Here is a 21,674-nt window from a genome sequence, read left to right on the forward strand (position 1 = left end):
GATTTTTTAATTCATTGGGAAATTTTAAACATGTTCAAAAATGAACATAATTAAAGTTTTCAAGTTCTGCTATGTTTTAGATATTTAATTGTGAAGCCAGGTAATAATATTTTAATACTACATTCAATAAAAATTGTTTCTCTGGGCTTGCCAACCATTGTAGTTTTGTTGTCTACATTCAACACTTAGCATGAATGAGTGCATTTTGTGGTAGGGTTCACTAACTTTTGAGCACAACTGTACAATCTGCATTCATATATCACTCTGTAGCTTTGCAATTTAAACTATCAATGTACAAGGTGAATGGAACTCAGCAGGTAATTAAAATTTTCACTGGCATAGTATTTTCTCTTTTTTGTTGTCTCATCCTGCATATTTTCTTTCCACGTTTATCTATGGTTCTATCTATAGACTTACCCCCTTTCTGAGTATCAGTACCCCTCACCCAATCCTTGCATGGGTATATACCATTACCTCTGGGATCCTTCCTACACCCCTGGGAGGGGTACACTCCCAAGGTTCATGGGGGTAGATGGGTGTCGATGGATAAAGGTGGTATGAAATGCATGGCATCCTCTGGAGGAAATGTCAGATGCCACTGACACATTGCTGGGCTAGAATGCTCTCTTAAGTACACCCTAATGTGCAAAATTACCTGAAGTAATTCTATGTTTTGGCAGTAAGAGGAGACCCCCCTGGTTTAACCAACATAAAACTTGACTTTGGTTGCTTTTTAAATTTTTGATTTGTCAATAATTCATGGCACTACATTGATGAAGCATTTATTCATTCATAATTCTGATTTAAGTAACATTAACGATTCAACTTCTGCTCTGGAAAGGAAACCATTTCCCCCATTCTATTTCCCTTTTCCCACCAAATTTTCCACTTTTACTTGCCATCTTGCATCTCCAACTATAAGCTCCATATCCAAACTCATGTTGCATGCATAGAATACAGAAAATGTACTTGCCTAAAAGGTAAACATTCAAAATAGCAACATAAACATGATCATTGTACTGACACACTTTTTATTCCTATTCTCAATAACCCTGTCATATAGAACGTCTCTATATATGATAACCAATGGTGTTTATTATGGATACATAATTTCACAAAAAAGTGTCATGTGAATGCAACCTAATCTACTCTTAATATTCTTATACTAACTTTTCTTCCATATCTACATCAAATCAATCTATTATGGTTTGCATGTTTTGTAATGTTTCACAGTTGTAATGTTTTGCGAATTTTTGTTTGTGCGTGGACCCATTTTTCAATTGTATGTTTTGTATCTTAAACCATTTAAAGTATAGTCTTATTCACCCAAAGTTTGTTAATCTGCATTGATACTGCTCTAGTTTAGTATCTTTTGAAATGAATGATTAATCTGAGAATTGATAACCATTAACATTTACATCCAAAGATGTAGATACAGAAAAAGAAATATAGGGGTGACTGTGAGTTAATCACCTCCAAATACAGGGATCAAATTCAAGACTTTCTGTATCTGTCATGTTGATGTATAAAGAAGTAATTTAACCATTTCATTGTAAATTTTCCTCTCTTCTTACAGGAGCTGAAGGCAACAGCCACTGCCTTGCAAGATGCTATTAACAAGCTCCAACATGAGTACAAACGTCTTAGCCAGATCACCATTGGATCTGGAGATGAAGAACAGGATCCTAACAAGCTATCCACATCAGAGCAAAAACTGGTCAGGCTCTGCTCCAGAAATAGGAGATGCCTTTCTAGAGTGAGTCATTCAATGTCTCTGTACTCCCCCCCCTCCCCCTTGTTCCCTTATCCCCCTCTCTCTCTCTTTAAAACCATTCCTCAATCAGTGACACAACATTTGCTCCTTCGACAATTGCTCTGGGCTTTATTTTGTCTAAGATATAGGGTAAGGGTTTTATGTTAGGTTGAGGCCATGTTATAGTGTTAAACCCAGGGTTGAAGTTGGTCATACGATTAGTGTTTGGAATTTAGAGCGGAACAATTGTCATGGAACCCCTCGATCTTCCTATCACTATAACTTTAAATTTCACTCATTCCTACTATTCTTTTTTTAACTTTGCTCACTATCTCTCCAGCTCTCCCCTTCTACACCCTCTGTTATCATGTTTTCCTCACTATTAATTTTCACCCCTGCCCCCTCTTTTTCACTTGTAACATTGTGATGGAGACCGACAGATAATGATCATCATTTGTGTCCTCATTTACAGTATGTACTAGTTTTATCATCATGAAACATTTGTCACACAAAACAGGTATTCAATGCTCTGTTCAGATCTAGATGATGAAGAGTTCTTTCGCCTTTGAGATTTTTCCCCATAGTTTTGTATTATTTGCAGAAATGAACAGTGAGGTAACTACTTTTAAAATATGACTGATTTTAAAAACAATTTTTTTTCAAGGACTTTATATACAAACATGCAAAACCCTCTGTATATGTACATGTTAAAGATGGAAGGTCGTGGTGTATCGGTTTTGACTCTTGGTTTGTAAGCAAGGGGTTGGTTGTTTGAATCCTACCGTTGCTTAGTGTCTTAGTGGCATGGCGTCATTCTACACTTTGATGCGGTCCACCCAGGTGTTAAATGGGTACCATGTAGGATGGGATGTAATATGCATAGCAATTGACTCTTGAAGCTCTTGTTGGAATGCTCCCAGGGAATGGAGAAAGTACATACATTCTGTGTGTGTGTATGTGTGAGCATGCCAGGATCTGATGACCGAGGTAATAAGTATATCCGTTGGGCGCTTTAGAGACATTGGTCCGATGTATTAAGTGATATATAGAAGCCGAATATTATTTTATTATTATTATCATAAAAACATTTAAAAAGATATCTTTCCTGTTAAAGGCTTATTTTTATATCACTTTCACTTCTACTACCCGTTGCTATTATAATGCAATAGTGGGTACTGTGAAGGCAACATAAAGTGACCTTTAGAGTGTGATGAGTCAAATAATTTCTTTAAATGTATAAGTTTGCCTCTAGATATAAAACTCTAGTGAGAAGAAAACTGTTGACTTCCTCCTAGAGAGTGATTCTTTAGATGTTGGTCATAATAGATGACAAACTCATTGCCCAAAAGAATACATTTTTTTGTCCATTTCTTTTTTTCATTTACATGTATTAATTTACTATTTATAAAATTGATATAAACAATGGCTATCAATTAAAGCTTTTTGAATTTCTCTCTCGGTTTGATGTCAAACACTGGTATAAATATATTAACAACAAAAATGGAAGCGCTCCCTTTCTTTGTTATTAACAGTAATTCTACAGTTGTAAAATTAAAATAAGCACTGTAGTTGATAATTGAATTATGAATATGAACATGCCAGGTTCAGAAAGAATGAAAATTGGTTTTCAAACTAAGGTTAACAGAGTTTGTTTAATTTGAACACCCTTCATTTTCCAGCTTTCCTTCATTTTTTGTGCTTTTGTGCAACATTTGTGCAACAACAGCCTTGTGGCCCAGGGCATTAGTCTCCGGACTTTGAAACAGAGGGTCATGGGTTTGAATCCCAGCCATGGCGTAATTTCTTTCAGCAATAAATTTATCCACATTGTGCTGCACTCGACCTAGGTGAGGTGAATGGGTACCCAGTAGGATTTATTCCTTGAATGCTTTAGCATCTATTAATATAGCTGCTTAGCTACTGCCGGGGTAATAATATGATACCAAGTATCAAAGCGCAGTTGAGTATATGCACATAGTAACTGCGCTATCTAAATGAACATATTATTATTATTAAGTGATCTTGGTAACATTTTACAGTCCTTTTAGAACTGTATTCATACTGGACACAGTCACTAGCATTCAGCTGATACTCATTTGGTTTACAAACCAAAAAAAAAAAGTTTCATCATGATGCTAGCCAGAAAATGTAATGATTTGCTTTGTGTGACATCTACCTATTATCTTATATTACACCTAAAGCTGCTTCCCATTTGGACAAAAATGTTATGAAGATTATTTTATTGGAGGCATCATTCTAATGAGTAAACAATAAGTTCCATTTGGAGGTCCAAACAGTATGATCTTAGTTACTTTTTATTTGTAGTGATGAATTTCTCTTCAGGTAGACAAATAGGTTGAATCAGGTGTGAACAGACCTACATTGAATGATTCATATAATTGACTTGAACCTCACAAAAACAAGAAAGGGGAAAACCATAGGGCAAATATACAATTCTCAAGAAAGTAATTTGAACGTGTCTGAGCCGGAAATGCATGCCAACGGTGTATCCAAAAACCTAGAATTGCAGACTTCCTGTTCACATTAGGTAGAAGGAATCCCTGATCTATTTTATAATTCCTAGATATTTCCACACAGGTGTGTATTCTTCAACCCATTTCATGCTAAAAGAAACTATTGGAATTTTATTATCAATAAAAACCCAAAGCATATAGAAAGAAAATTTTGAATAATGATTGACAAAATGATACAACTTGGGTTTAAATTATAAGTCAATATTACAGTATGTTGACTAAATTATTATCATCTCCAATCACTGTCTTCGAATATTATAACTGAATTGACAACTCCAAGAAAATACAATACTTATAAGGACTTTAAACCAGTGCTTGTTGCTACTTATTTTTTTTAATACAAATACCTGCTGTGCAAAGTATATAAAACAAGGGTGCACATGTGTGATTGAAAACAATAAAAATTTGGCCTTGTCTAGAAGTAATAGTAGAGGGTCAGTTTTGGAAAATGTCCATAAAATTGAGCCAAAATAGGGGTTATTTTCATTCTTGTTAATAGCCACATACATCCCCCTTTACTGGGGGAATGGCCCCACCAGTGCCGGCCACACAGAAACGTTGTTAGACGCTAACAGTAAGCCCAGTCACATCTTTCTGATTGTGAAGTCAAAACATTTATTTCAATGTGTTGTATCATTACGCATCGCTGCCACGTTGACGGTTGTAACAGGGCAACTGTTAGCGTTTTGTTAGCACTAACAACATTTCTGTGCGGTCAGTACAGGTAAATACTACCTCTAAGAATTAATAATTGTTTATCTTTCTTGGCATGCACAAAGATAGAATTGTTTTTAAAGAGGGGAGGGGGGATAATATTGACCTGTAATCCAGTTACTTCTGTTTCAAAGCAGGTCATGCAGTTGGGTTATTTTTATCTTCTCATTCACCCTACAGGCTGATTCTAGCGATTGGAAACAAATTGTGTATTCCCAGATAGTGGTAGATGGTTGATACTGAAATCATTCATCGTTATACAGGGATTCATATCACTTTACAATTCTATAAATAATTGGTTTATGTTACAACTCTAAGATTTAAATAATCTGCAGCAGAGGGAATTAGATGATATAGAATTGCAAGATGTTTTTCTTTTGTTGTAATTCTCAATACTGTTCTGAATATCGAACAATTAGAGCTTGTCTGTTTATTTTTTTTAAAAGGGCATTTCTCAATGGTACTGCATGCATTATAGTCTTGCTTAGTTTAACTTACTAGGATAGTTTATATGTTGATTCCATAGTGGAAAATTTGTTTCTTTTAAGTCATTTTATTTGTGGTCAAAGTTCTGAAACATCCACAATTTGCTTATCTCTGCCTACATGTTCTGTCAGCATTCTGTAATGGTGTTTATCTTCTTTAGATATGAATGTAGGTCAGAGGTCAATTAATGTTATCAACGTGCATGTTGATGAATCAAATCTATTTTTTTTAAAGTTATTTTAAATGTCATACATGGCTGAGTCATTGGTCACTGCAATAAAATTATCTACCTTATTTTGAATTTCCACAAAACAGCTGCTTAAACATCCAATCACATTATTTACTGTTTACACTTCTTGTCATCCATATAAAACGAAATTGATCATGAAACCTTTTTCTAATAGCTTGGAGTTCAAGACAGGTGAGCTGTGACTGGTAAACACATGCTAGAACTTTCAATTAATTAAAAATGCCAAGTCAGCTATGTTACCTGTGTTATCTCAGAATACAGAGCCAAAAGGATTTTGGTCTAGTGTAACTAGGATGTAAACAACAGGTGAATTCATGATAAGCCTTCTTTTCTCAGTCATTTTGATTCATATTTGTGAGAAATCATGCTGATTACAAGACTCAACTTTCTTCATAGCTATTTCAAAGGACTCTTTGTTAAAGGGAGTTTCTTAACCAAGAAAAAATAACAAAATAATTCCATTCTATGTAACTGATAATTCTTATTTGTGGCATTTTGGATTAATATGAGGTAAGGAAATATAGTACCCTTCAATTGCAGAAAACAATTTCATTGGTATTACATTTGGCAAAGTATTATGGATCATTGTATTCTTTTACAATTTTTATTTCTCTCTTAACAGAGAGAAGTTTTATTTTTCTTGAACTCTTTAAATGTGATAGATTTAGATGATGTGAACATTTTATTATTATTTAGTGACAGTTTAATGTAGTGATCAATAATTACTAGAAAGTCATTTATTTGTATCAGGAGATAGATAATGGGAGTAAAACTTTCGATCACTTTCTGAGATCAGAGTGAAACTCATTTTTGAGAGGGATTATTAGTTGTTGCCAATAGAGGGAGTTTTCTTGTCTGTGAAAGGCATCCCACATTGAGTGTAATGAGAGTGATACATTTCTATTAGTGCTTCTTGTTCTTGTGGTCTGTTTGGTATTATCTCATCAAGGAAGTCAATGTTTCTTAATGAGATTCTTGGTGTAAGGTGTTGTAGGGCAGTCCATCTGGCTTTCAGATGTTCTAGATGTTTGATCTTCCCTACAGTTGTATCAATTTGGCAAATGGTGCACCATCTATAAGTTGCAGCGAATAGGCCGAAATTTTGCAATGCCTCATGGGAAAACTTTGACATCTGTTGCATACGCTAGTACTATAGTGAATGCATGCCTGGGATTATTCAGTGCTGGCTGATGTAGCTCAACTGGCTTGCATATGGAGGAGGTGGGAGACAAATTTGCCTGCAAAATTAGACCGTTTTTAGTGAATTCTTGCCTTATGGTTTTAATTTAGAAGCATCACAGTCTCTTTACAGCACACTAGCACTGCGCGCCAGCCACGCCTGCATGTGATGTCAACCCCATAGTTCAAAATTTGGCCTGTTCGCTGCAACCGATAGATGGCACACCATACTGTAAATGTGCCAAATTGGCCTCAGAAAGATTACATAGGTATTGTTGCTGTGAAGTTGTGATTAAAAAAAAAATTTACTTTTCACAATGACTTTGCATTTTTTACTTTGGATTGCTGTCTATTGAAATAGATAACATCTTGTTTTGTCCCCTAGATTCATAATTGAAGTATGATACATTATTTCATAGTCATTTGAATTCTTTTGAAACTTTGTGTTGTTTTCCATCTTAGAATAATCCCTGTTCAAGGATCTATCAGTGTATGATTATTCTTACCTCTAGACGTATTGCCACCTTATAATTTCCTTGTCATAGTACATTTCATACTTCTTAGCAGGTTAACATGATATTTTTCTGTTTTCATATAGAACCTTGGCATATGCCAAATGGACCCCATTTCTTTTGATAGGAATTCAAATTCAGCCAGAAAATGTCATTTGAAAGGCTAGTGAGGAAAAATGATTTTATGACGTCTGCCATTTCCTCAATTTAGCCTAGTTGATGAATCTGGAACCAAAATAGACGATATTCAATTAACCCTTTGTGTCTGTAAGAAATTCTTTTGTTCTTTTGTCTTGTGAGTTATTGGACTGAATTTAGTCAAGCTGCCAACAGCTGTACCCAGAGGTATTACACATAAAGTATGTGAACAAATCAGGAAATACATGTAAACAGTAACATGAATATGACTCAGAATCTTGAAATATCCCTTTTTTAAACATGCCATAGTTTTATATCAAAGCAATGAATCACAATGCAGTACATTTGAAATGAATATTGATATATGATGCTGCTTGTGATCCTCAGACTGTTAAATTGGACTCATGATCTCTGTATGATATTTGACCCCCCCCCCCCCCCACACACACATCATGGTTACTATATCCAAAGGGAGTCTGTGAAATCGTAGGATATCCCTACTCTCATTGCTTGTCTCACTGAAGAGACCTTATCATGGAAGATATAATGGGGTATGGGCGCCACAGGGTCAATGCAGGTCAAATGTGACCTAGGCATGTATCTAACAGTCTTGGGAAAACGGTACATTCAGTCATAACATCAATGCAAAATTAATTACATTATTTCAGTGACCTACAGAACTACTTATAGTTTTCACAACTTTAATTTAAATATCAAGTGTCATTTATTTAGTTTTATATGTTTTTGACCTGATCAACTTTATTATCTTAAACTATCAATTATATCAAACTTTACATCAAATAAGAGTTTAATGTTTAGTAATCTTCAGCTGGTCAGACTCTGACTGCCAATTACCTGCAGGATTGCCTGTCCTCCTCAATAGGTAATTTCTCTATATGTTGCAAACGCCATCTATAGTCCTCAATTGGCAGTAATTCATTACATATTGTAGCTATTTAACAGTGATTTTTGGGGGTGTGAATTCGTAAGTTTCAGTTTATTGAGTGATACTTCCCTTGTGTTATTAGTTAATTGATAGAGATACTATTGAGTGACTTTCATGCAATATTTTGAAAGAAGTCATTAATTGGATCTCTCATTGCCATTCATAGGGTTAACTTGTTTGGTAAACCAAAAATAATCTGAAATAGACTGTACTTAACACTACCTTGTAAAACTTGTTATATAACATAGGACAATCATTTCCAGATAGTGACCATTCTTTTAATTACCTTTCTTTCCTCAAACCTGATTGGGGCTTTAATTTCAAACGATTAGTTCCAGCATGTTTTTTACAGTGGTTACTATTGATTGACTATGTTGTTAGTTTCTATGGTAATTGAATATTCCTGTGTATTTCCCTCCCATCCTAGTCTTTTAGACATAGAAAGACGGGTCATTCTATTTGCTAAGATTAACGTCATGAAGTCAGTGGTATAGCAGTGCCCTTGTAATGCCCCTGTTCATGCTCCCTAGCCTGGTTCCTGTATACCCCCTTCCTTACACTTATCACTGCTCATCAGGTATATGTCAGGAAATGTGACAGGCTAGCCCCCCCCCCCCCCCACCATCCACCTCTCTCTTTCTCTCTCATCTCTTTCTCTCTTGAATTTATTGGATTTCAATAGAACTAGCATTATTTTATTATCTATTTTTATTTTCCTCTGTCTACCCTTCTGTCACCTATTAGAGCTGATTAAATTTCTAAACTTTTATGTCATTAGAAAAAAAAGGTCAAGATAGATCAAATGCCTATGCATCTCCTTAAGTTAATAAACTCTGCATCTATTTTTGATTATTTTGCAATCACTTTGATTGGTCTACAGTTCTGATTAATTGATTTATAGCAACTTGTAAAAAGTTTATATCTATGTAAAAGGAATATTCTATGGGTATAAAAAACAAGAAGCACAAAAATATGTTAAGAATCATATGCTATCCTTTTGTGTAATCAGATGAATGTATACTTAATAATTACCTGAAAGAGAGAAGTGACACTTATAACAACAATGATCTTGACCTTGTTCAAATATCCCCCACCTTAGTAATAAAACATCAGTCAGCACCCCTCCCTAAAACTTCCTAGGGTGGAGCTGTATATTTTTAGATTTAAAAAAGTCTGTCAGCTAGAACAATATCCATAAGAGTAAGTAGAAGGGATTATTAAATCAAAATGGGAGCAAAGCAATGCCATCTTATACTGTGGTGATTCTTGTCACAGTCAAATATCCTAGGTATTTTAGACTTTCTCCTTCCATGAAATCAATGTTTGTATCTGCAAAAAGTTCATAACAGTGATCAAGATTCTTTTAGAGCAAATTCAGCATTTTGGAATTTACATTTCTAACAAGTTTAAACATAATTCTTACAATGGTTTGTGGAGAAAATGTTTTAAAAACAACTGATAATAGGGGGCACACATCATTAATAGACTGAATGTAGGAAGATATCTTAAAATTCATTTGTTTAACTGATCATGATTGCTGTGAAATTTGCTACTTGAGCATCCTCTTGAGAGTGAGGATCTACCCTTCTGATTGCCCAATTTATGACTGTAATGGTTTACATTTAGGTAATAGAATAAAAAGCAATTTTAGAGCTATTCCTCAAGTGTGAAAGAGAGTTCGATGGGCTGAGACGATGGCGTGTGACTTTGACAGAAAAAGGAAATCCCTTTATTTAGACAGAAAGGTGAAGGTTGTATGAGGCACACCTGATAGGAGAGATACTCAACTCACAAGCCCAGAATGTTAAAAAAATACATTTAGGTACTTTTGATTTGGTTGAATTATGGTCTACTGAATAAGCAGATCTATCTTATAGATCACTCTTGGATATGGGATAAATCCCTGTGCTATTGCACCCTGGTATCCCATTTTCAAACCCACAAGCATAAACAATGTGATAAGTAATATATGATCAATGAATATATAGAAATATTCAGATGCAATGACCTATGATCTATACATTGAAACAACATATCAGTAGAAGAACATTTAGATGAGAAAGAAAAAACATCTTATACCCATACATTGTACAACACAAAAAAATATAAGAGTTGTATGCAAGCAAAATTAATCAATACAATTACCACTCAACACCAGTATTTGAATGGATAAAAGAGAGAGGGTATTTGTCACTTACTCTAACGATAAATTTTTTTTTTAAAAAAAATGGTTCTTCTTTCATTTTTAGTCAATAATATGGATATTTGATTTGTTACTTGAAATATTTGAATAAAACATTGCTAATTTTGTAAAAATTATGTTAGTGATATAGTCATATTTGTATCTGGGCTATTTTATAAGTGTTAATAATAAGGTAGTGACACTGAATCACATCATCTCCCCTTGTCAACCAATTCAGCGGAACTCCTTTCAGTATTCTCTATTCACAAATTGTGTAAAAGATGGGGAGGGTATGAATAATGATTTTGAGATGTGTTTGGAAAGAGATTTTCTAAGATTTAGTTTGCTCTTCAGAACCATGTAGATGTTAAAACTATCTTTTATGCATCTTGAGCACTTCCATCCCTCCAAGTAAGCAGTGATGGTCACACAAGCATCCCATAAAATAATTTAATCCCAGTCATTAGAAAGGCCAGAATCCTGCCTTAATTCAAGAAATGACTCCTGGTTCCCCCCATGAAGACGTCAGCTCATAATCTTAACCATTGACCAAGTTTTCAAATTCTTATATCCATTATCTGAGTTGAGCAATTTGTGTTTGTTTACTAGAAATGCTTTTAGGGGGAAAAAAGATGTGAGAGTTAAAAGTGCACCATTACTAGTGAACATGCCCACTGAGTGGTCGAAGAGTGGATCTTTACTCAATTGATGATGCCAAATATATTGTTTATGGAATGTGCACACAGGTCCTTCAACAAAAACATTCCTTGTGTCATGACAATTGTAACATTTTTTTGTGTTTTTTACAGTGCATCCCAGAAAAAAAACTAATTGATGTATGTCAAAATGTTATCACAATAATGCTGATGCTCTTCTTTCATAATATGCATACTTCAGGCATGAATGGGTAAAAAGAATTTTAGCAAGAGATACCAAAAAAGTAAATTGATGAATGATATCTAAATTTGAAAAAAAAAATTAAATGTCTCTAAAATACCAAATCTTCTCCTTAATATGATATATCAATCACAGGAACTGACCTGCAATAAGGTTTTTTTTTAACAACAATGAAGTATTTAAACTAATTCCAACTCTCCAACTCTTCTTTTACTTGCTTCTATTTTGTCAGTTTAGGCTAGTTAACTTATGTGAAAAGAAAACTTGTGGAAACTGGTATTTACCAAGTGCAAGTTTAAATCTAGATTTCTTTCTTTTTAGTAAGCATGTAACAAAATAACCCATTGACTCTAGGAAACTTCTTTATTGTCACTTGATAACATGTTTGTTGCTTTCTTGTAATGTGAAACAGTTCTGTCTACCTCTCAAGGTCAAAAACAGCCTACATGTTGCATACAGTATGTAAAGTGAAGATTGAAGGAACAAAACATTTCCTGAGCTGTCTCTTCCATGCTTGGTAGTTAATGGAGGAGACAAACAAAAATGCACAGAAAATGTGGAAATCTGTCAGAGTTACTGAGAAAATAGTCATGGGTAATATTGAGTCCTTTGTTCTGAAAAATGGCGTATAAGCATACTGTTTGAAATTCCTAGATAGTCACTTCTAAACGTTTACCCATAATTTGTTTTACATACTAATCCTTTTGGCAAAAAGTATTACAGAAACATTCATTCTTTTGATTAAAGGTGCCAGAGATAAAAACATAGAATGAATTTATTTTCATATTGATTTATCTTAAAAAATAAGTTATATACATTCACCGTGAAGGGTAATTTTAGAGCGAGCCCTTTTGTGGTCGTTCTTCAAGTCTTGATACTTAATGGAAGTGACAGATGGAGATTAACATGGAAGTGGAGTTAAAGAACTCTTAGGGGCAAGGAAAAGTGAGAGGGTGAATTAAAAACCTTAAAGGCAGGCGACATGAATGTTATTGATGATCAGTTATTTCTTGTCAAGATAGATCTATATTCCAATCTCATCTAACCAGTATAGATGTTTGATAGATGGCTCAAAAAACTGGTAGCATGGAGAATAATAACTTCTCGCTCACCGTGGTAGTGACAAGTTGTATGACTTTCAGGATATGTATGTCTTTGATTGGGTTAGGTGCATAAACCTTGATCAATAGAAGATATGAAGTACTTAAAACAACAGATACTTAACACACACAAATTAAGTTTGAACTAATAACTATTTTCCATCTGATTACAGAATATGCAATTAAAGACTGGATACTGGATACATACATTATATCTGCATATTATGTTTTCAAATTGTTTATGGATTTTATTTGTTGAGTTATCATCTTCGACAAACCAAACAAAAATGACTACACAATTAAACTGTAGATCATCAGTTACCAACACAAGTTAAATGTAACATTTGTTTGAGCAAAGGCTTTTTTTTCAGAAATGGCTACAATATGTAAAATATAAACAATGAGTCTTGTACGTGGGTTTGCACAAAGCCACAGATTTCTGTTCCTTGACATATGTGTGTGATTCATACCACAACTCCTATCCTTTGAATAATATTGAATTTTATCTTTCTCTTATTCTTTCAAGACAAATTGGTTTGAAAATGTCAGATTATCTCAATTTTTAGCTCTTCCGACCCGAAGGGCCAGATGAGCTTATGCCGTGGCGTGTCGTCCGTCGTCTGGCGTCTGTCCACAATTCCAAAATGCTTCTTCGCCATTTCAAGTCCGATTTCAATTCTGTTTGCTTTATATGATAGCACTAGGTGGGGGATTCAAAACTTTTACACAGAATTTTGAAACTCATTAAATATACTAATTTATGCGCATTTTTCAAAATTCACAAAAAATGCTTCTTTTTTATTTATTGACCGATTTGAATTTTTTGCTTCCATCTGGTAGAGCTTTATGAGGTTCATCAAATTTCTACACAGAATTTTGAAATTTTGACTAGAACAATTTTCATGCTTAATTTATGCGAAATTAATTCATGCATATTTTTTAAAATTCACATAAAATGCTTCTTTATTTGGTGACCGATTTTGATTTTTTTCTTCCATCTGGTAGAGCTTCATGAGGTTCACCAAACTTCTACACAGAATTTCTAAATTTGGAGAAGAAAATTTTTAATGCTAATTTATGCAAAATTCATAAATCACAGAAAATGCCTCTTCTTTATTTGTTGACTGAATTTCAAAATGCTTCTTCTTTGTCATTTCAAGTCTGATTTCAATTCTGTTTGCTTTATATGATAGCATTAGGTGGGGGATTAAAAAATTCTACACAGAATTGTGAAACTCATTAAATATGCAAATTTATGCGTCTTTTTAAAAATTCACATAAAATGCTTCTTTTTTAATTGTTGACCGATTTTTTTTTTTTTTTTCTTCCATCTGGTAGAACTTCATGAGGTTCAACAAAGTTTTACACAGAATTTTGAAATTTTCAGTAGAAAATTATTTATGCTAATTTATGCAAAATTTATAAATAAATCACAGAAAATGCCTCTTCTTTATTTGTTTTCTTCCATCTGGTAGAGCTGCATGAGGTTCACCAAACTTGTACACAAAATTTTGAAATTTTGTCTAGAAAACTATTTATGCTAATTTATGCAAAGTTTATTCATAAATCACAAAAAACGTTTTTTCTTCTTCATTTATTGATCAATTTCAAGTTTGTTGCTTTATATGATAGCTCGAGGTGGAGATACAAAATTTCAACACAGAGTTTTGAAACTTATTAAATATGCTAATTTATTCATATATTTTCAAAACTCACAAAAAATACTTATTTATTTGTTGATTGATTTTGATTATTTTTGTTTCATCTGAGAGCTACATGAGGTTCACCAAGGTTCTACACAGAGTTTAGAAATTTTGACAAGAAAATTATTTATGCTTAATTTATATGAAATTTATTCATAGATCACAAAAAATGCTTCCATGTCATTTCTTCATCAATTTAAATTCTATATTCTCAATTTATGTCACCAATGTAATTCACTAGTGTCAGCTGGGCTGAAATTAAAATTGTGTTAAATTTCATTGCAAGATGCCGGAAGAGCTCCACATCATTGATGTGCTAGTTATACAATATACCTCCCAAATGACAATATCGCAGAAAAAGAAGTGTGCAAATCAAGATCTTTTGGGTGGGGGGTTGGGGTAGGGTCTATATGTGATTCAGAGTTACCATCTGTCTGGGGGGTCTCTTTGTGATTCAAAGGGTGTGTTTATGCTTCCATTGCGAGGACAGAATCAGCGTTTTCAAACGTCAATCAAAACGCCGATCATAAACGTGGTTCTGGGAGTGCTGTTTATGCTTAACTTTTCAGAGACGAAATCACAATCTCCAGCTGGCTTCGCATCGTAATTTTCGTTGAGCAGGAAAGGGAGGTCAAATTGGGCGCGCCCTTTTTCCAAATTTTTTTTTCCGAGTTGTTATGGGGAAGGTACGTCGACTGTTATATTTTTTTTCTCTTTAAACCTCTTTCGAGGGACTTTATTTACATCTCTATAATACAATTTACAAATCACAAAGTATATACAGTAATCAAATTAATCAATAAATGAGCTCCATCAATTTGTCAATTTCTTTTGTATTCTTATTTTTGGTAACATATTTTTAACTTAAATATCATCTTAGTTTCATTTTCAAATTCATCCATAATCTATTTACATTAACAAAGTAATAACTTTTTTTCATACTCGCTTCAATATAATTTCTGTAAATGGTGTATTGAGTAAAATTCAAAATGATGTTAATTAACCAGTATTTCGGTTCCTGTATATTCCAACCTAAAATTACTATATTTTCATTAACACAGACCTGTACTTTAGAAACAGAAATAATTAATTGTATCTTCTACCATTTTCCAGAGAAGTTTTATTCTCACATTTTATCAACATATGCATAATTGTTCCCTTAAGTAAACAAAGATTACATTTATCATCATTTTTTAAACTCCATTTAAATAAATTTGATTGGGACGGAAGTATTTTATACAGAAGCTTAAAATTAAATTCTCTAACCTTGTTATATTTTTATTTGTCTCAGTTTAAACGTCGACTGTTATATAAACATCGAACAATTTCCGATATTTCAGTCATTGCATGGAGCTTCTTGATATAGCCATATGATTTCCACCATGGTGAGGATAATAGTAAGAAAAAATAAAGAATATTAAGTATACAAAATAATAAAATTTGTTTATGCTACTGGGGCATCTGGCGATGTCTCCTCATTATAACTCATGTTCCAGGTTTTTTTTTTGGGGGGTGTAAATCTCTCAACGTTCATCGTGATGACAAACTGGAAGAGTAATACTAGTAATAGTACTACACATGCAAAACAAGGGAGAAGAGGTAATTCCATGGAGGTAACATGCGACCATGGAGCAATGCGACTGTATATGCCCCATAGAGATATATACTAATAACGAGTAATTAGTATACATCTCTATGATATGCCCGCGGATTTTCATCTCACCGGAAGCATGTACCAAATGACGTCATTTAAACACGTCTACGATCGTGGTTCTGTTTATACTTCCCCAGAAAGCCTGATTCTGGTCAAACGACGATTACAAACGCACCTTTTTGTGAGTTTACAATCAGCATTTTGAAACAGCGTTTAAATGAAAGTAAGCATGGACGCAACCGTGTTTTGGACTAATCATGTTTGGAAACGCTGATTCTGGCCTGAAAAGTGGAAGCATAAACACGGCCAAAGTAACCACCTGTGTTGAGGCATATTTGCCTCAAAGTTGCCACCTGTGTGTGTGTGGGGGGGGGGGTATCAAGTAGCATGTGGTTCAAAGTTACCACCTGTGTTTGGGTGGTTCTATATTTTATTCAAAGTTACCACCTGTGTGTGTGTGGGGGGGGGGGTATCAAGTAGCATGTGGTTCAAAGTTACCACCTGTGTTTGGGTGGTTCTATATTTTATTCAAAGTTACCACCTGTGTGTATGTGGGGGGGTATATTTGATTCAAAGTTACCTGTGCTGTTTGATTTGGGGTCTATACTTGATTCAAAGTTACCACCTTTGTAAATATTCAGTGTTTGAGTAATGTCTATTAAGATATTAACAGGTGTCAATAGGTTGGTAGACAACATTCATAAGGTTTTCCTCTATGTTAATGATTCACTACCAACATCATAAACAGGTACATGTGTATTCACCTCTGTAAGTAATGAAAATATATGTACATTGTCCTATTCTATACTCTCTTTTATATTCTTATCTATATGTGTCAGTGTAGGTAAAATAGTTATAGACCAGAAAATTATAATTCTAGTTTGTAATATCAACTTGGTTGATAAAGAAATTTTGATAAAGTTGATCTATGAAAAAATAGCTGTAATGGTTTCGCTTATCAAATAATCAAACTAAAATTTCTTAATTAAAAGGAAATTATTTTCTCATGTATCAATTTATGGAGAGTAAGCAATATAATTGAAAATGTATTATAAAACATACAACCTACCCATTCATATCCAGGGGCCCCCATTAAAAGTATTCTTATTTATAAAATATCTGAAATGCTGCAGTTGCTATTATTGTACTACAGGAAATCATTTCCGGATGAAGCGTAGAGAATGACATTTTCATCACATCCCTGCATCACTCTGCTTTCTAAATCCTATTGTGAAAGAGAAGTGTCATGTTGAGACTTGCAGAATCCTTGGTACAAAACACTTAATATGCTTTTAATCTGGAATAAATGCATCATAATGGAAGTACAATGCCTCTGTACACAAATACATGCTATTTGATGAAATTGTATTGTTGAAAGAAAAGAATGGAGCTTTATTAGAGCAAACAAATATTAGTATTTGTTTTACCTCAAACATGTTCCTGACTAGATTCAATCTCATTTATTAACATGTTATTTCACAGATTAGTCAGGCCTGCTACATGCAAGTGATTACTGATTCTGCTAATGCATTATGATTCTTTTCATGTTTCTTTTTTCAAATCTTCATTTTAATTGACTATAGTCTGAACAGGTTTGAAATTTGGTTTGGATTTGATGAGTGTTGTCAGAAAGTTTGTAGGTGGGTCATAGGAGATGGTGATAGAGTTCTAGAAGGGAAAGCAGATGGGAAGCCAGGGTTGGGGCCGTTAAGAGGGAAGCCGGATGTGTGTAACTAACATAGAAACTGTTAGAAACTTTGATGTTGTCACCTCTTAGATGTGGTCTAGAGTGGGTCATGATGCATTTAGCTCATGTTTACACCACTAGATATGTGTAATTACCATAGATAGAATTATGATTGCAGAGGAGACAAAATGAATCAATCATTGGTATTGTGTTTTTTTTAAATCTGTCTTATTTAATCAGTAAGTGTATAGCCTCCTTACAAGTATCTCACTGAAGCTAAAAAACATTAACTAAAATGAAACAATCCAAAATTGGGGGGAAAAAATTGCAAGCCCATCATGTATAAAAGACAATTACCTGCTTTGGAGCACTAGTGTACCTAAGGGGGGGGGGCAGGGGGTCACGAGTGCATCAACTCATGCAAGGGACATATCCCTGCCCCCCCCCTGACGAGTCACAACTGATCCCTGACCGAGCCACAAGTGGCCCCCTCCTTTGAACTTGACGACCTTTTTTTTTTTTTTTTTTGCTTTAAATTTTTTTTCTGGTACGAAATGTTCTTTATTTGCGGTCGAAGACTTTTTTTTTTTTTCTTGTCAATTTTTTTTCTGGTGCGAATTGTCCTTTACCTGTGGTTGAAGACCTTCTTTCTCTTTTTTCCTTTTTTTTTGCTTTTGCTTGTCAAATTTTTTGGGCACCATAGAAACATAAAGACATAATACTAAAAGGACTGGGAAGAAATAAATTTCCAAACAAAGTACAGTGCATAACAAAAAAAAATATTAGGGCAATATGTCAATTGGGGCAGTTAATTAATCGTCAACCAATCCAACGTAATCCATCGTAATCCAACATCTTTGTATAAAACTGGGAAATAATCAATGTTCTCCTACAGGTGTTACTGACCCTTCAAACACATACACCCTGATAGTTATAATGCAAGCCAGGGACAAATGAACATTGAAAAGGAAGAAGCTTTACCTCATATTCATGGGGGCTACCTTTAAGTATTTACAGAGGTGATAACTTAAGAAATGGAAGAAGTTTTATCTCATGTTCATAGTAGGCGGTGCTGCACCATCCCGAGTTTGCTCAATCTCGAGATTTTAGCCCGATCAGCCCTCTTCGCGATTAATCTCGAGATTCAAGAAACCCCGTCTGCACCATCCCACGAAGAGCGATTCCTGCTCGAGCGAGGCAACAAGCCCGATATTACGAGCATGCGCACTTTCGGATCTTGGAGTTTCTACGGCCCGCGCTTTTGAATAACTTCCCGCGATATGCAAGCAATGTACTCCTTTCACTAGCACTTTCGCCGAATTCAACCGGTGTTATGCAACAATCCTCTCAGCTCAGCGAGTGAAGAAGTGATGTATTCTTCGTTAAATATGATGGCGGAGTAGGAGGCAACGACAGAGAGAGAGAGAGGGAGAGAAGGAGGAAAGAAATGCTATTTGCTCACATTTTGCGAAGGAATAAGACAACACTGCTGTCAGTGTTGTTATTGAATACGACCATCGTCGATGAGCGCCTCCCCCTTCGGTCTGGTCTCTCCCAAAATCCATTCACTGGTGGGACACCATCGTTGCTTATGAACGCTATTCGCATGTATAAAGTTGACTTTCGCACGTGTTTATGTTTTGACCAAGGCGGAAGTGGAACGCGAATTGCATTATGGACTGACGTCATGAATAAATTACCCCGAGTCCAATCTCGAGTGCGTCTGCACCGACGAATTAGCGGGATAATTCGTAAAATAGCGCGCTATTTTGCAAATAAACCCGAGTTGACTTGGGATTGCAATCTCGAGATTAATCCTACGAACTAGCGCGATAATTGCGTCTGCACCGCCAACTATCTCGAGATTTTTCAGATCGGGATAATTTGCCGGATCAGAAATAGCGCGCTAATTTGAAAACTCGGGATGGTGCAGACGGCCCTATTGTTACCTTCAAAGATAACAGAGGCAATTACTTAAGAAACAGAAGCTTTGCCTCATGTCCATGAGTGCTACCTTCATGGATAACAGAGGCAATTACTTAAGAAACACAAGAAGCTTTGCCTCATGTCCATGAGTGCTACCTTCATGGATAACAGAGGCAATTACTTAAGAAACACAAGAAGCTTTGCCTCATGTCCATGAGTGCTACCTTCAGGGATAACAGAGTTGGTTACTTAAGAAACGGAAGAAGCTTTGCCTTATGTTCATGGGTGCTATACCTTCAAGAAACCAGGAAATGGCTACTAACAGTGCCACTAACAGATTCATTAATTACATCCTACTTTCAAAATGAGATCAAGTGTTTCATCTCTGATAGTAACACACTGTAGAGAGCTATAGAAGGGTAACTAACAGAATTCCTTACATAAACTTCATGTAAAAATCACAGTCTTTCACGCATTTGTTATCTTTTATTCTATGTTGGCCTTAACGAATTTGATTGTTGTAGTGATATTAGTTTGGTGTACTTGCTGTTAAGTTGAAGACTGAGTTGGTTATGCACATAAGGGAATTAACTATAAGGTTCAACATCCTTCTTCCGTCTGCATGTTGAAATGAAATGGTTTGTTTTGAAAACTGATTAAAACTTATTCTGCTCCTAATTGAGATAACAGCAACAAAGTAAAGACAAATGACATGATCAGATCAACATGAAGCAAAACAGGGGGAAGGGGTAAATATGTCAGACAGGATAACGGGAAATTGTTCCTCATGAATTGAATTAGAACAAGATCAAGAGAAGGGGTCTTTATGCAGTAGTAAACAAGATGATCTGTATTTATAGAGATTCATGTGGGTGATTGAAAAATGGGACAAGACAGATGAATACATGGAGCCCCAAGTTCATAAGACCTATCTTTATTATGGGTTTGATATTTTTTCTCATGTCCATGCACATGTAAAATATAAAATTGAATTATGAATGTTTTTATAGCATTCTTTTTGCAACTTTCAGTATGCAGGTATGTTCTCCTGATTTAAGTTTCTGAGGAATATGATGTTGATCAAATAAACCCACACAATAGCCAGGAATTAGAGTTAGAAGGTTGGAGTAGAGTATTCTGTTTTGAGATGCGTTTTTAAAAGGACTGTAAACCTGAAAATGTGAGAGTTTTGAGTGCAAGAAGAGTGTTTCAAAAGTGAATTTAGTAATGTAAGCGATGGAGTGCGTATAAACATGTTTTTATGAAGGCTAAGTAGTGGTTTATTTCAATTTGTACTTCACACCTGGAATCTTCTGAAGCAAAAACTACTGTCATAATAATTGATTATATATACATATATTTTAAATTCTAATGACACTTATAACAGTTCAGAGATATTCTGCTGTGACTTAACTATTTACTTGAGTGTTGAATCATTCTACAGGAATTACTCAATTATCATGTAAGATGTTTCCAGGAACTTTGTTCTTAAAGAAACTGAACCAAGTGTTTCGTTTTTTAGTATTAGTAAAAAAATACAAAATGAAAGATCAATTCCGATTCTCCTTAGGTTTACTCATAATATTTTGAAGAGGTTCCACCCTTTCTCACACACCCACACTAAAACACACACCCACTCACTCTATTATGTCAATTATTCATTGAACTATAGCAAAAACTCTTTCAAGAACTTAATATTGCTCCTTACAGAAGTCTGCATGCACACATGGTAGATGCACAAAACTTGTCATTGCCCACTAAGGCACACTCACGCATTCACCCCCACATACTCACTCACTCATAGGGGCACACTAGCATATTTACCCCCATGAGTTTGTATCATTGTCATTCAGTAGCCAGTTAGAGCATGCCAATGTGTGATGGTGATGACATCATACACCTCAGATATGCATGCATTCTCTTGCCGTGGAATGTGATTTTTTTTTCTTCAGACATCACTTTTCTAATTCAGACTTTGGAATAATGTGCTCCAAGAGAACTCTGTTTAATGAA

The 21,674-nt window shown here is 34.7% G+C and overlaps 1 protein-coding gene across 1 annotated transcript in view; it reads left to right on the forward strand.

Annotated features, from left to right (window-relative positions):
• The first annotated feature begins 290 nt into the window (after positions 1–290).
• Positions 291–21,674, forward strand: part of LOC129256900 (uncharacterized) — a 30,195-nt gene continuing 8,811 nt past the window's right edge. The window contains exons 1-2 of the mRNA XM_064096033.1: positions 291–317; positions 1,577–1,756. Of these exons, the coding sequence (XP_063952103.1) occupies positions 291–317; positions 1,577–1,756 (207 nt within the window). The remainder of the gene's footprint in view (positions 318–1,576; positions 1,757–21,674) is intronic.

This window comes from Lytechinus pictus, chromosome 3 (assembly GCF_037042905.1).
Source record: "Lytechinus pictus isolate F3 Inbred chromosome 3, Lp3.0, whole genome shotgun sequence".
Classification (NCBI taxonomy): Eukaryota; Metazoa; Echinodermata; class Echinoidea; order Temnopleuroida; family Toxopneustidae; genus Lytechinus; species Lytechinus pictus.